Here is a 17,033-nt window from a genome sequence, read left to right as displayed (position 1 = left end):
CAACGAAAAAGTCTAGCGCAACCTCTGCTCTGTATATAAGTAAAACGGCGCCATTGTAGTCTGTTTGAGGCAATGCGTGAATGAGTCGTCTCGCCAATGTGTTGATTGCGATAAATATTTTCACGTGATTAATTTAAAAAAATAATTTACCTGTTAATGCGATACATTTGACAGCCCTACATTTAGCAATTCAAAATAAATGCATTCATTTGGGATGAAATGCATAACTGATGCTCCAACAATCTAACGATATACTGGCAAGTGGGGTGGCCAGTGGGGTGGCCAACCAATTTATAGGGGTGGCCGTGGCCACCCCTGGTGGCGCCACTACGCCCCCCCCCGGCCCAAAATTCAAACTCCGCCTATGATTGGACGTATATCACAGTCAGTGGCAACCAATGTTAACAGCATTTGTCGCTTCATATAAATTAGTGGCGTCAAGGCCCTATTTGAGCCGTACAAACATTTCAGGCACCGTGGCTGGCCGCTGCACTGTTGTTTTGCTTTCGCATTTTCGATAAATAATTCAACAAACCAACACTAGCACCTGCCATGCGAGAGGACCAAGGATAAAGCCGAACACAAGGCTCGATGCTCGGCCAAAACACAACAAGAAACGCCACCCCACGACGCACGGTGACAAGCTAGCGTGTCCATCATCACACCCAGCCGCGGAAGCACCGTTTTATACGACCAATGCCTCCGACAAACTCAAGTAAAAGCGGCTTAAGTCATAGCCGCGGTGGTTATTTAAGCTCCATTGGCAAAAAGGAGGGCATTTAGAGGAGACCAAACAACATGGTGTAATTGCTCTTACCTCTCAGACGGCAGCTTGTGAAAAAAAACAAGAAAGTCGTTCGGAGGGATTGCCTGGTTTATAAAGGATGCAGCCGGAGCGGGAAGGGAGGGAAGCGGGGGAGTGGCGCGGCCTCAAGGGTGGTAGCAGAGAAGTGGAGAAGCGTGGTGGCCAGAAGGGAAATATGTAAATTAAATCCCCCCAAGGGCCAATCAGAGGGTAAGACCGCTGTTTATGCAAATGAAAAGTGACGTCACTTAGAGTTATCGCGAGATCTCATTGTCTTAATTGGCGTTTTAGTGTTCAGGGGTGTGGGATTGTGATTATAAATATCATATATATATAGCGCTAGATGACGACCGCGCGCTGTGAGCCAATCGGGACGGTCAGAATAACCAATTGGCCATTTTGTGTCAGTGCTTAACGATAAACAATATTATAATAAATGGAGCGTGCACTTTGAAGTACCATATTTCTATTCTATTTTTAAAAACTTCAAATTAGAATATTGTCAAAACCAAAGCTGCCACCGACCTGAAACCAAAACAGGCACCTACCTTAGCCATATACAGTATGAGTCTCCATGAGCAGCGGCATAAAAAAAATTAAAAGTCGTTCCCTAATAAAATCCTGATTTATTATTTTTTTTATACAAGTATAATAAAACTTGCTATAAAAAAATTGCTAAAAAAGTCTCAGATTTTACACTAGATGCACAAAAAAATCACCAAATGCAGAGATAATCACCTATATTTTCAGGATCAATAGCGATATTTAATATATCATATAAGTGTTTGACAAAAATAGCAACTTAATAAATATTTACTGCAAGTTTTCAACAGCTAGAAAAATCACTCAATTTAACATCAGAAACGTAATACTTGAGGAAAACATGCAGAATCAATTATAAATAATATGTAAATAGATTATTACTAAATTTTATGTACAATCACAACTTATTATAGAATAGAATAGCCCTTTATTATCATTATACAGTTATACAATGAAATTGTGGAGCATCCCTTTACAGTGCAAGATAAGTTAAAATCTCAAAACTGACATGCAAGTATGAAATCTAAATAAACATACTGTAATTATAAAATGCGTATGAGATAGTTGATTCTTGGTTAAAAGCAAAAGAAACCGTGCAGGTAGCATGTATTTTACGTAAATAAAGCAAATGTGAGGCTCGTCTTTAAGTTCACTGTGGCGCCGCCTTACAACAAGTCCACAGCAAAGAGCTTTTTACGTTGAAATTCTTGTGAATAAATGCTTAAATCCCTGAATTCTTTATATATATGGGCGTAAAACAGTCTCGATTCTTGGTTAAAAGCAAAAGAAACCGTGCAGGCAGCATTTATTTTACGTAAATATGGCGAACAATGAGCCTAGTCAGTTACGAATATTAGCCACCGCCATGTGTAAACAAAGAAGAAAATTCTTGCAAATAAATGTTTCAATCACTGAATTCTTTATAGATATAGACATAGAACTGTCTCGATTCTTTGTTAAAAGAGCTAAAAACTGGGCAGTTACGTATCTTTTTTACGTGTATATGTCGAAGAATGACGCCAATGCCGTAGCGGTTCCCATTCTCCCATTGATTTTTTTCCACAACGTTTCAAAATGCATTCATGGTGCGAAAAATATAATATTTACCTTGAATCCTTGAACAAATCACTCCTGAGACAATCCTTCCTGTTTGTATGTGGTACGGCTTTCGTAGTTCTTAAAAAAATCCAAGCTTAAACCTGGCTTTTGACACGACCGTGTGCCGTCTTCGGCTGACTATTACAAAATAAAGCTTCAAGTTCGGCCCCCTATGGTAAGGCGTGATGCAAAGAACGACAAAGTGTCAGGTCAATAGGTTATGAGGTCAATAGGTTATGAAGTCTATGGAAATACAAATATAAATTATATATATACTGTAAGTAAATTGATCCATTTTCAACTACTTTTCAGTTCAGACATTCAGTAAATTAAGTGCATACTTAAAAATAAACCATTTAAAATATGTATTAAAAAAACAATATTTTTCCCTTTGCTGAACATCTGAGTAAAAAGTAATTGTGACAATTTCAATTGTATTATTTTAAAAAAGTATAATATTGGAAATTAACAAAACAAACAAACACGAAACCAAAAAAAACCAACAACTTAAGCTTGACCTTCTTCCGCCATGACATGGAAATTGTTAGTCACTCATTAAAGTTAGTATTTTTCCTTTCACTTCCATTTTATTAGAAATGAAAATATTTGAAAAAAGAAAAACCAAAAGTAAAACTAAAATTATCAGAATTAAATTACTTGATCCTGTCATATTATTTCCCTTTTTAAGATGTGTACAAAAAATAATACTCAGAAAATGTTACTTTTAAAAATGTTTATTAAACAAAACAAAAAAAACACACACACACACAACACAAAATCATGCCTTTGTTATAAAATTCTGAGTAGCAGCGCACTGAAACACTCTCATTCTAGAAAGTAAAAACTCGATTAAACGCATGAGACTCCAGTTGTCTGCTGATTATGTTTAAAGGGGAATATCTGTTTAACCCTTTATAGGCCAAGTATCTTTTTTGGTAAGTTACTTAAATATAAAATAAAATTAAAAAAATATATATAAAAAAAACAATAAAAAAAACAAATATTATGAGTCATTATTCTATTTTATACATACTATACCATATACAGTGCCTTGCAAAAGTATTCGGCCCCCTTGAATCTTGCAACCTTTCGCCACATTTCAGGCTTCAAACATAAAGATATGAAATTTAATTTTTTTGTCAAGAATCAACAACAAGTGGGACACAATCGTGAAGTGGAACAACATTTATTGGATAATTTAAACTTTTTTAACAAATAAAAAACTGAAAAGTGGGGCGTGCAATATTATTCGGCCCCTTTACTTTCAGTGCAGCAAACTCACTCCAGAAGTTCAGTGAGGATCTCTGAATGATCCAGTGTTGTCCTAAATAACTGATGATGATAAATAGAATCCACCTGTGTGTAATCAAGTCTCCGTATAAATGCACCTGCTCTGTGATAGTCTCAGGGTTCTGTTTAAAGTGCAGAGAGCATTATGAAAACCAAGGAACACACCAGGCAGGTCCGAGATACTGTTGTGGAGAAGTTTAAAGCTGGATTTGGATACAAAAAGATTTCCCAAGCTTTAAACATCTCAAGGAGCACTGTGCAAGCCATCATATTGAAATGGAAGGAGCATCAGACCACTGCAAATCTACCAAGACTCGGCCGTCCTTCCAAACTTTCTTCTCAAACAAGGAGAAAACTGATCAGAGATGCAGCCAAGAGGCCCATGAGCACTCTGGATGAACTGCAGAGATCTACAGCTGAGGTGGGAGAGTCTGTCCATAGGACAACCATCAGTCGTACACTGCACAAATCTGGCCTTTATGGAAGAGTGGCAAGAAGAAAGCCATTTCTCAAAGATATCCATAAAAAGTCTCGTTTAAAGTTTGCCACAAGCCACCTGGGAGACACACCAAACATGTGGAAGAAGGTGCTCTGGTCAGATGAAACCAAAATTGAACTTTTTGGCCACAATGCAAAACGATATGTTTGGCGTAAAAGCAACACAGCTCATCACCCTGAACACACCATCGCCACTGTCAAACATGGTGGTGGCAGCATCTTGGTTTGGGCCTGCTTTTCTTCAGCAGGGACAGGGAAGATGGTTAAAATTGACGGGAAGATGGATGCAGCCAAATACAGGAACATTCTGGAAGAAAACCTGTTGGTATCTGCACAAGACCTGAGACTGGGACGGAGATTTATCTTCCAACAGGACAATGATCCAAAACATAAAGCCAAATCTACAATGGAATGGTTCAAAAATAAACGTATCCAGGTGTTAGAATGGCCAAGTCAAAGTCCAGACCTGAATCCAATCGAGAATCTGTGGAAAGAGCTGAAGACTGCTGTTCACAAACACTCTCCATCCAACCTCACTGAGCTCGAGCTGTTTTGCAAGGAAGAATGGGCAAGAATGTCAGTCTCTCGACGTGCAAAACTGATAGAAACATACCCCAAGCGACTTGCAGCTGTAATTGGAGCAAAAGGTGGCGCTACAAAGTATTAACGCAAGGGGGCCGAATAATATTGCACGCCCCACTTTTCAGTTTTTTATTTGTTAAAAAAGTTTAAATTATCCAATAAATTTTGTTCCACTTCACGATTGTGTCCCACTTGTTGTTGATTCTTGACAAAAAAAATAAAATTTTATATCTTTATGTTTGAAGCCTGAAATGTGGCGAAAGGTTGCAAGGTTCAAGGGGGCCGAATACTTTTGCAAGGCACTGTATATACTATACCATATATACAGTATACTGTATATACACACCATTATATACATAAATTGATGAAATGTAAAGACTATATTAATAGTAAAGTTAGAATGAATAAGAAATACAGAGGTGAAGAATTGCTATCAGCCCTTCCAGTCAAAATGGACTAGAAGTCTAGCGCCGTCAATGGCAGCCAATGAGTTAAATAACTGCCCCATAAAAGGTTAAACGTAATCTTTAAAAACAGCACAATAAATGCAGGTGTTTTTGCAATGTTCCACTTCCCTATGGTACAAGGCCCACAATTGCTGCGGCTGCTGGGTGAAAGTCTTGTGTGAATGCATTTCTTCTGTGGAGCTGCAGCTGTCGTCTACACAATAGATATCAGTGAATGGCCACGCACAAAGAGCAACGCAACAACACACTGGGAGAAAAGAATGGAATGGGATAAGACTCAAGTTATATTGGAACAACTCTTAGAAGTGACTGGGGTGAAAGAATGCAGCCATTTCGGAGCGTACGCCTCGTGCAAGTGTGGACCTTTCAAAAGTTTTTTTCGCCAGCTTCCTCACAACCGACAGTGTGCCAAAACTGGGGGAAAACTCATAAAGTCTCCCTGAAGTCCACTGAAGATTTATTGTTGAAATGTTCCCTTTTGTCCTTGTGCACAGTTTTCACTACGCTATGTTTATTGCTGAAAATACAAATTGGCCTACAGTCGAAGTAAATGACTGCTGGCAGAGTTAAGAGTTTTGTCTTTCTACATACAGAATAGACAAGTTTCCAAGGCATTTCTACTCGCGACTTCCGTCTTACGCGTTCTCTTACCATAACAACAGTGGAGCTGGAGTGGCATTACTAATCAAAATCACTCAAAAAATACAATTTGCAAATGCTGAATTCATCTGCCATCATCACGACAGGGGAGGAAAACATGAAGAAATGGCTAAGCGTCGCCGCAACCGAAATAGTTTTGTCCGTAGATGGAAACGCAATCAGGGAACTTAAAATCTCGGAAGCATCCAGTTGAATGTGTCCTAATACATGAATATGGGATTTTTGTGTTCATGAAAGCAGATATGGAACCAAGACAGTGCCACCACAAAGCAATAACAGGCACAATTACCGTAATTTTCGCACTATAAGGCGCACCTGACTATAAGCTGTCACCCAACAAATTTGACACAAAACCAACATTTGTTCATAGATAAGCCGCACTGCATTATAAGCCGCAGCTGTCCTGTATTATGGGATATTTACACCAAAAGATATTAACTGGTAACATTTTATTTGACAGATGCATCATAAGACTGTCATAAGACCAAATGAACCAACATGTAACTTTGAACCAATTGGCTGGAAAGCTTCATTGCTTCAAGAAACCTCTTTTGGCCATCACTGCTCCCTTAGGGGAGACAGTCAACCTCTGCGACCACCTGCTGTCAACACCCTTGTTGTCCAACATGCCTCCTATCATGCATTGCAGCGCTGCAGATATAAATTACAATTTCAATTCATGTTCTGTGCTAATTATTTTTTCAGTTACTGTTCCAGTTGTTTCATTAATTGCTAGCTATGGAATTTGGTAACACTTTATTTGACAGTGGTGCCATAAAACTGTCATTAGACAATCATAATTATGACATAAGACGTTCATGAGCATTACTGAATGCTTATAACAAATGTCATTTAGTGTTATTGGGCAAATTATCTCACTTTTGAATGTATGTAAAAGATCCGAGCTGGACATAAATGGACTTTTGCGGATGACAGTTAATAAGTATCTCTAGAATGCCCAGGTGAGGTCCATTTGGCCTTTCCCAATACAAATACCAATGCTCCAGAATTCTCTGGGACTTCTATTAATATGTGATAAACATACAGTAATGCCAATGATAGTGTCATGTCATAGTCATGACGGTCTTATGAACCCAAATAAATCAACAAATAAGCCGCACTGGACTATAAGCCGCAGGATTCAAAATGAAGGAAAAAAGTAGTGGCTTATAGTCTGAAAATTACGGTATGTTCAATTTGACTACAATTCTGCGTGATGCATCACAGCTGAGACATCATTCGCCTTGCATTAGCTTCAACGACAAAGAAATGGAAAACAAACACTCATGTGCTACAAGTTATACACAGGCTTTTTACCCTAAATGCATAAATTGTGTAAATAAGTGTTACAGGTTTTTGTTCGTTTGTTTACAGGTGGAAAACGCTGTTAGGCAAGGGAAGACACTTGATGTGCCTCACAACAACATTTACGTTGATGCACTTATATCGAGACTACGACATACTGTACATTCTACCTTGAAGATGGAAGGCTTGATTTGTGCTCCACCTTCGTTAATACTTTTCGAATAATTTTATAAATTGTGATGTATTGACCTGTTTTGCACATGCACCAATTGTTTTGAATAAAACAAAAAATTGAACAATGTTGTCAAAAAGTTATTGTGATCAATATCTCCAATAAAAATGAATGACATACAGTGGGGCAAATAAGTATTTAGTCAACCACTAATTGTGCAAGTTCTCCCTCTTGAAAATATTAGAGAGACCTGTAATTGTCAACATGGGTAAACCTCAACCATGAGGGACAGAATGTGGAAAAAGACCCCCAGAAAATCACATTGTTTGATTTTTCAAGAATTTATTTGCAAATCATGGTGGAAAAAAACGTATTTGGCAATACCAAAAGTTCATCTCAATAATTTGTTATGTACCCTTTGTTGGCAATAACGGAGGTCAAACGTTTTCTGTAACTCTGCACAAGTTTTTCACACACTGTTGCTGGTATTTTGGCCCATTCCTCCATGCAGATCTCCTCTAGAGCATTGATGTTTTGGGGCTGTCGTTGGGCAACACGGACTTTCAACTCCCTCCACAGATTTTCTATGGGGTTGAGATCTGGAGACTGGCTAGGCCACTCCAGGACCTTGAAATGCTTCTTACGAAGCCACTCCTTTGTTGCCCTGGCTGTGTGTTTGGGATCATCGTCATGCTGAAAGTCCCAGCCACGTCTCATCTTCAATGCCCTTGCTGATGGAAGGAGATTTTCACTCGGAATCTCTCGATACATTTCCCCATTCATTCTTTCCTTTACACAGATCAGTCATCCTGGTCCCTATGCAGAAAAACAGCCCCAAAGCATGATGTTTCCATCCCCATGCTTCACAGTGGGTATGGTGTTCTTCGGATGCAATTCAGTATTCTTTCTTCTCCAAACACGAGAACCTGTGTTTCTACCAAAAAGGTCTATTTTGATTTCATCTGACCATAACACATTCTCCCAGTCCTCGTCTGGATCATTAAAATGCTCTCTAGCGAAGCGCAGACAGGCCTGGACGTGTACTTTCTTCACCAGGGGGTAGTGCAGGATTTGAGTCCCTGGCGGCGCATTGTGTTACTGATAGTGGCCTTTGTTACTGTGGTCCCAGCTCTCTGAAGGTCATTCACTAGGTCCCCCCGTGTGGTTCTGGGATTTTTGCTCACCGTTCTTGTTATCATTTTGACGCCACGGGGTGAGATCTTGCATGGAGAAAACGGCTGGAAGCCTCTTTATTGAAGAATTGTTCACTATTTGTCAAACTGCTGCATGTATTTTAGGTTCCTCAGTTCAGAATACTTGCTCACAAGTCAAAGCAAAAAAAGGCAAAACATTTAGTTTTTATTTTCTATTTGTCTGTGAGGTGTAGAACCCAGTATTTGTGTGAATCCCTTGTGAGTGTGAGTATGCTGGCATCCTATTCTATGCTATCTGGTCGCTAATCCTGACACTGAGTTTTTCTACTTGAGTATGTCTAATTGCACCTAGTTTTAGTAGTATTTTCTTTTTGTCTGTGTAGATTCACCGTGAGTCAAGTAATACTAATCTGCAAAGATAATTACGGAAACTCGAACCTCAGCCCCAACTTTTTTTCTACGTCTTATCAAAACGTTTGTAATAATTTAGTTAGGCTGATAATTATACAGTACATTTGTGTCTGATTTAAAACATCTGAGTGTGCTTCAACGTTTGTGGCTTTCCTCAATTATATGCGAGGGCATTGCAGGATATTTGAATTTTTGTTTTCAATGATCTAATTATTTTCCACTTCTGAATGTCATGTCGCTTTGTTAAAAATGAAAAAAGAAAAACTTAAAAAAACCAAAAATAGTGTGTGACGTTACACCAGGGTGTGATCCCATGGAATTAGTAGGAAGTGATGACCTAAGAGTGTGAAATATACACTTCCTCAAAAAAAAAACAAAAAAAAAACAACAACTATATTTAACAGCGCTATGGGTAGCCAGAAACAGTCTTCTCTGCTGAAATTGACACCAACACATTTTTTCCCTGCAAAAAAAAAAATCTCATTCTTCTTCTATTTAACAAACTTATGCAACGAGTAGTACTGAATTGAACTAAATTCACTGCCGGCAAATTTTTGCCCGCAAGTTGAAAGGAAAAAAAAACAAAAAACAAACATTTTGAATGTTAGCTCTTATTCAAAAACTAGTCAATTATATCTCAACGCACAAACATCCACAGACTTCAAAACGCTATTGACCTGACACTTCGTCATTCTTTGCGCCACGCCTTACCATAGGGTGCTGAGCTTCATTTAATAATAGTCATTCAAAGACAGCACACGCCTATGTCCAAGCCGGATTTAAGCTTGGATTTTTGAAGAAGTACGAAAGCTGTACCGCATACAAACAGGAATGATTGTCTCAGGAGTGATTTCTTCGAGGATTCAAGGTAATTATTATATTTTTCGTATCATGCATACATTTTTAAATGTTGTGAAAAAAAATAATTGGGAGAAATCAGCCGCTACTGCATTGGCATCATAGTTTGCCATATTTACAGTGCCTTGAAAAAGTATTCGGCCCCCTTGAAACTTGCAACCTTTCGCCACATTTCAGGCTTCAAACATAAAGATATAAAATTTTAATTTTTTTGTCAAGAATCAACAACAAGTGGGACACAATCGTGAAGTGGAACAAAATTTATTGGATAATTTAAACTTTTTTAACAAATAAAAAACTGAAAAGTGGGGCGTGCAATATTATTCGGCCCCCTTGCGTTAATACTTTGTAGCGCCACCTTTTGCTCCAATTACAGCTGCAAGTCGCTTGGGGTATGTTTCTATCAGTTTTGCACATGGAGAGACTGACATTCTTGCCCATTCTTCCTTGCAAAACAGCTCGAGCTCAGTGAGGTTGGATGGAGAGTGTTTGTGAACAGCAGTCTTCAGCTCTTTCCACAGATTCTCGATTGGATTCAGGTCTGGACTTGGACTTGGCCATTCTAACACCTGGATACGTTTATTTTTTAACCATTCCATTGTAGATTTGGCTTTATGTTTTGGATCATTGTCCTGTTGGAAGATAAATCTCCGTCCCAGTCTCAGGTCTTGTGCAGATACCAACAGGTTTTCTTCCAGAATGTTCCTGTATTTGGCTGCATCCATCTTCCCATCAATTTTAACCATCTTCCCTGTCCCTGCTGAAGAAAAGCAGGCCCAAACCATGATGCTGCCACCACCATGTTTGACAGTGGGGATGGTGTGTTCAGGGTGATGAGCTGTGTTGCTTTTACGCCAAACATATCGTTTTGCATTGTGGCCAAAAAATTCAATTTTGGTTTCATCTGACCAGAGCACCTTCTTCCACATGTTTGGTGTGTCTCCCAGGTGGCTTGTGGCAAACTTTAAACGAGACTTTTTATGGATATCTTTGAGAAATGGCTTTCTTCTTGCCACTCTTCCATAAAGGCCAGATTTGTGGAGTGTACGACTGATTGTTGTCCTATGGACAGACTCTCCCACCTCAGCTGTAGATCTCTGCAGTTCATCCAGAGTGCTCATGGGCCTCTTGGCTGCATCTCTGATCAGTTTTCTCCTTGTTTGAGAAGAAAGTTTGGAAGGACGGCCGGGTCTTGGTAGATTTGCAGTGGTCTGATGCTCCTTCCATTTCAATATGATGGCTTGCACAGTGCTCCTTGAGATGTTTAAAGCTTGGGAAATCTTTTTGTATCCAAATCCGGCTTTAAACTTCTCCACAACAGTATCTCGGACCTGCCTGGTGTGTTCCTTGGTTTTCATAATGCTCTCTGCACTTTAAACAGAACCCTGAGACTATCACAGAGCAGGTGCATTTATACGGAGACTTGATTACACACAGGTGGATTCTATTTATCATCATCGGTCATTTAGGACAACACTGGATCATTCAGAGATCTTCACTGAACTTCTGGAGTGAGTTTGCTGCACTAAAAGTAAAGGGGGCGAATAATATTGCACGCCCCACTTTTCAGTTTTTTGTTAAAAAAGTTTAAATTATCCAATAAATGTTGTTCCACTTCACGATTGTGTCCCACTTGTTGTTGATTCTTGACAAAAAAATTAAATTTCATATCTTTATGTTTGAAGCCTGAAATGTGGCAAAAGGTTGCAAGATTCAAGGGGGCCGAATACTTTTGCAAGGCACTGTATGTAAAATAAATGCTAACTGCATGTTTTTTGTTTTTGTTTTTTGCTTTTAACAAAGAATCAAGACTGTTTTACGTCCATATCTATGAAGATTTCGGGGATTTAAGCATTTATTCACAAGGATTTTCCCCAGAAAAGCTCTGTATACATCTGGCGGCCGCTAGCCTCATTTGCTAACAGAGTAGCATTGTACTTCGACATATTTACGTAAAATAAACGCTAAATGCACTGTTTCTTTACTTTTGACCAATAATCGAGACTGTTTTACGTCAATATCTATGAAGAATTCGGGGATTTAAGCATTTATTCACAAGAATTTTCACCAGAAAAGCTTTGTTTACGTCAGGCCGCCGCTAGCCTCATTCACTACAACTATAGACGTAACTAACTATACAACTGTATAATGACAATAAAGGGCTATTCTATTGTGATTGCATATAGAATTTATTGATAATCTATATTATTTATAATTGATTCTGCATGTTTTCCTTAAGGATTAAGTTTCTGATGTGAAAACTGAGTGATTTTTTTAGCTGTTGAAAAAAATTTATGTTGCTATTTAGGGCAAAAACTTACATATGTTAAATATTGCTATTGATCCTGAAAATATACGTGATTATCTCTGCATTTGGTGATTTTTGTGTATCTAGCCCTTAAAGACCTGCAACATGAAGCAATTATCAGAGAATCCCAAAATTTGAAAAATAAGGTCCTAATGTTTTTTCAAATTTGTAAAAAGAAATGTCAAAATGAATATGTGTAATACGCACTCTAATATCTATAACCCTATATAAATCCAGTTTTTTTTCTCATTGAACCTACAGATGCATGTGTTGACTTGCATCTATCATTTTTTTTCAAAAAGAAACTCTCAAAATCATGAAATTTTAGGTGTGTCAAATGTGATACATTTGGCAATAAAGGGGTACTGTAAAATCTGAGAATTTTATAGCCATTTTAAGTTTTATTATACTTATATAAAAATAATTAATCGGGATTTTATAAGGGAACGACTTTGAATTTTTTGATGCCGCTGCTCACAGAGACTCATACCGTTTATATGGCTAAGCTAGTTGCCTGTTTTGGTTTTAGGTCGGTAGCAGCTTTGGTTTTGAAAATATTTGAACTTGAACTTTTTGAAAATAGGCCCCCTACGGATCTGCCCTGCACCCCGTGTCATGTTAATACAGTGGGGCAAATAAGTATTTAGTCAACCACTAACTGAGCAAGTTCTCCCACTTGAAAATATTAGAGAGGCCTGTAATTGTCAACATGGGTAAACCTCAACCATGAGAGACAGAATGTGGAACCCCCCCCCAGAAAATCACAGTTTGATTTTTAAAGATTTTATTTGCAAATCATGGTGGAAAATAAGTATTTGATCAATACCAAAAGTTCATCTCAATACTTTGTTATGTACCCTTTGTTGGCAATATTCCTTTACACAGATCAGTCCTCCTGGTCCCTTTGCAGAAAATCTTGCATGGAGCCCCAGATCGAGGGAGATTATCAGTGGTCTTGTATGTCTTCAATTTTCTAATAATTGCTCCTACAGTTGATTTCTTTCCACCAAGCGTTTTACCTATTGCAGATTCAGTCTTCCCAGCCTGGTGCAGGTCTACAATTTTGTCTCTGGTGTTCTTCGACAGCTCTTTGGTCTTGGCCATAGTGGAGTTTGGAGTGTGACTGACTGAGATTGTGGACAGGTGTCTTTTACACCGATAATGAGTTAAAACAGGTGCCATTAATACAAGTAACGAGTGGAGCCTCGTTAGACCTCGTTAGAAGAAGTCAGACCTCTTTGACAGCTAGAAATCTTGCTTGTTTGTAGGTGACCAAATACTTATTTTCCACTCTAATTTGGAAATAAATTCTTTAAAAATCAAACAATGTGATTTTGTGTTTTTTATTTTTTTCCACATTCTGTCTCTCATGGTTGATGTTTACCCATGTTGACAATTACAGGCCTCTCTAATCTTTTCAAGTAGGAGAACTTGCACAATTGGTGGTTGACTAAATACATATTTGACCCACTGTATATGGCTAAGGTAGGTAGCTGTTTTGGTTTTAGGTCGGTAGCAGCTTTGGTTTTGAAAATATTTGAACTTAAAGTTTTTAAAAATAGGTCCCCTACAGATCGGCCCTGTGCCCAGTGTCATGTCAATATATTATGAAGTCTATACAAACATCTTTTGCAGATTGCTAAGAAAATGTGTAATTGTTTAGCATTGATTTATTTGTATAACTCTTTCGTGACAATCATTCCGAAGGCCTTTGATATTTACGCAGTGACTCACTAAGACATAGCAGAGACAAGGGGTGTGTTCCAGGGCAAGAATAGAGGAGAGAGCTTCACTCCACGCTGAGTTCAAAGCACCATCAACAAATACCCATCAACCTTCCATTGTGCAGCATACAATGAAAGCAAGGCTCCGCTTGCTGGATAAAGCACTAATTAGGTCTAGCAGGCCAGACTGGAAGCAGAAAGGCTTCTTTAGCGCGGTACATAATGCATGATGATTTTAAGTGAAGTGGCGGGAAAGCATACACTCGCCACATTATCCTTAAGCAGGAAATGACCTCATCCCTTTTGACGGCATAATTAAATTTCTCTCCTCTACGTCTAGAAAACTTTGTGTGTAGAAATCCATCAACGCTGTGTTGATCACTCAATGTACAGAAAATATTTGAATGAGACAGATTGTGTGGCTCTTTTGATTCTTCTGCTGTGAATTTAAATTGTTATTAGAAGACGTCCAATCCATTTGAGCTTGAAATGGATAGGATGTCTGTTGCTATCAATGACAGGCAATGAGTTCAATGTAAAAATGACTCACAATTTAAAAAATGTATGATGAACATATGACGTCAAAGATGACCCAGAGCCCTTTAATCAGCAACATGTGTACAAGACCTCATGTTTCGACTAGTTTACATTTACAAAAAAAGACACTGTGGGTAGAAAATATGGATAAGATAATAATAATATATAATATAGACAATTATAATAATTGAATTAAGGCTAAATTTCACACAGGTTTCCTGACGTTCCGCTGAACATTTTTTGTTACAAATGAATGAAGAGCATTCAAACGGGAGATCTATTCAACAATTGTGCGTTTCATGTAATACAAAACCATATAAAATAGCCGTAATGACGACAAGGGAAGACTTTAAAAAAACTAAAATTAAAAATAATCACAGAATGACCACACAATACATTGCCATACATAAGTTAACATTTGGCTGCTTGTCATTTGGCTTGCGATAATCCTCTAAAATGTTCCTTGAAGGCATCTTGAGTAGAAATTAAGAGTTTTCTTTGTTTGGTAAGTGATGAAAAAGCAAGTGCTTCATTAGTATCCGAGTGCATAATTCAATATCTACTACAGCAAACATAATGCAAAAAAAATATGCTGGTCCAGCATATTGTAACTACAGTTTGAGATCATCAACAAAATCAAATACACATTTGATTAGCATCTGACTAAAGTTTTTGGAGCGTGTTGGTTCAGATGATCAAATCACTGAAATAAATGAAGGTTTCGCAACATGATATAAAACCACTCAGATGAAGCTTGTTGTAAAATCCACTCGATCTCAGGCAAAATTCAAATTCTGACATGAATTTAAACATTATTTTCAAAAAGATAATACATGTTATCAAATACTTTTTAATAAATATTCTTGAGAATATCTGTTGTACTCTACATTGCACTATTGTTGTCTGTGTTTGAAGAGTGTTTCGACGAATGAATGCTAAAAATGTGAGTTGTGGTCCAGTGATTACTCAGTCCTTCCTTAATACAAATGAAAAACGTAAAAAGTACGAAAAAAAGTCAAGTGAGGGTCCTGGTTCCCGAAAACGTAAGAACACTTCACGGGTGCGTATACCTTGCAAGGAGGCCACAAACAAAATTGCATCCAGGTTTGTGTGCATTGATTGACCTGGAAATTGAAATCTGCTAAAAAATAGCAGCTAAAAGTCATTCCTTGTGGATGTAAAGTTTTGAAGAACAAAGAAAAAAAAACACTGATCTGGCCTGACTTTGGGCCATGAAATAAATACATGTGCTTTAGTTATCCACAAAGCAGCTTTTTCATGCATTCTTCAATGAGAATGTCGGTCCAACTGATTGACTCCTCCTTCAGACAAGTGCTGAAAAAAAAGGCGGGTAGCAGAGGTGCTGTCCTGTTGGTTTAAGTGGATTCACGCTCAGTTTACTAGCAGGACGTCCTCGTACGTTGTCATCCTGATGGGAATACAAGATCATTGTTTGTATCAACAAAAATAATTGAGGGGAATCTTAAAAAACAATTCTATTAGTTTTTAGGATGCGTTAGAAATGATACTTAAGTGTTTTGGAATGACCGTTTGGGGTGTGCGGTTTTTGGGGTTTAAACTAGGGATGCCCCCGATCCAATCACTCTATCAGAAATCGAGCCGATGACATCATTTTCAGAAGATTGGAATTTGGTGAAAAAATCAGATACAGTGGGGCAAATAAGTATTAAGTCAACCACTAATTCTACAAGTTTTCCCACTTGAAAATATTAGAGAGGCCTGTAATTGTCAACATGGGTAAACCTCAACAATGAGAGACAGAATGTGGAGAAAAAAAACAACAGAAAATCACATTGTTTGATTTAAAAAAAAAAAAAAATTGGCAAATAATGGTGGAAAATAAGTATTTGGTCAATACCAAAAGTTCATCTCAATACTTTGTTATGTACCCTTTGTTGGCAATAACGGAGGCCAAACGTTTTCTGTAACTCTTCACAAGCTTTTCACACACTGTTGCTGGTATTTTGGCCCATTCCTCCATGGAGATGTTGTCTAGAGCAGTGATGTTTTGGAGCTGTTATTGGGCAACACAGACTTTCAACTCCCTCCTCACCCCGTGGCATCAAAATGATAACAAGAACGGTGAGCAAAAATCCCAGAATCACACGGGGGGACCTAGTGAATGACCGACAGAGAGCTGGGACCACAGTAACAAAGGCTACTATCAGTAACACAATGCGCCGCCAGGGACTCAAATCCTGCACTGCCAGACGTGTCCCCCTGCTGAAGAAAGTACACGTCCAGGCCCATTTGCGGTTCGCTAGAGAATGTGTTATGGTCAGATGAAACCAAAATAGAACTTTTTTGTAGAAACACAGGTTCTCGTGTTTGGAGGAGAAAGAATACTGAATTGCATCCGAAAATCACCATACCCACTGTGAAGCATGGGGGTGGAAACATCATGCTTTGGGGCTGTTTTACTGCATAGGGACCAGGACGACTGATCTGTGTAAAGGAAAGAATGAAGGGGGCCATGTATCGAGAGATTCCGAGTGAAAATCTCCTTCCATCAGCAAGGGCATTGAAGATGAGATGTGGCTGGGTCTTTCAGCATGACAATGATCCCAAAGACACAGCCAGGGCAACAAAGGAGTGGCTTC

General features: G+C 38.4%; 3 protein-coding genes across 4 annotated transcripts in view; 1 reads left to right on the top strand and 2 right to left on the bottom strand.

Moving 5' to 3' along the window:
• The window catches only part of LOC130920186 (uncharacterized), a 55,237-nt gene extending 54,239 nt beyond the window's left edge, over positions 1 to 998 (bottom strand). The window contains exon 1 of one of the 2 annotated variants that reach the window (XM_057843171.1): positions 818 to 998. The gene's annotated coding sequence lies outside the window, so the exon portion shown is untranslated. The remainder of the gene's footprint in view (positions 1 to 817) is intronic. The other variant, XM_057843170.1, reaches the window with a different exon arrangement.
• Positions 1 to 7,432, top strand: part of LOC130920188 (UPF0575 protein C19orf67 homolog) — a 79,373-nt gene extending 71,941 nt beyond the window's left edge. The window contains exon 9 of the mRNA XM_057843174.1: positions 7,318 to 7,432. The gene's annotated coding sequence lies outside the window, so the exon portion shown is untranslated. The remainder of the gene's footprint in view (positions 1 to 7,317) is intronic.
• Positions 7,433 to 14,184: 6,752 nt separating this feature from the next.
• LOC130920738 (mucolipin-1-like) overlaps positions 14,185 to 17,033 on the bottom strand; it is a 39,972-nt gene continuing 37,123 nt past the window's right edge. The window contains exon 14 of the mRNA XM_057844148.1: positions 14,185 to 15,841. Coding sequence (XP_057700131.1) covers positions 15,805 to 15,841 — 37 coding nt within the window. The 3' untranslated portion in view covers positions 14,185 to 15,804. The remainder of the gene's footprint in view (positions 15,842 to 17,033) is intronic.

The sequence above is a fragment of the Corythoichthys intestinalis genome, chromosome 8, assembly GCF_030265065.1.
Source record: "Corythoichthys intestinalis isolate RoL2023-P3 chromosome 8, ASM3026506v1, whole genome shotgun sequence".
NCBI classification, from domain to species: domain Eukaryota; kingdom Metazoa; phylum Chordata; class Actinopteri; order Syngnathiformes; family Syngnathidae; genus Corythoichthys; species Corythoichthys intestinalis.
Note: the sequence above shows the minus strand (reverse complement) of the source record. Positions and strands in the feature narration are given on the sequence as shown.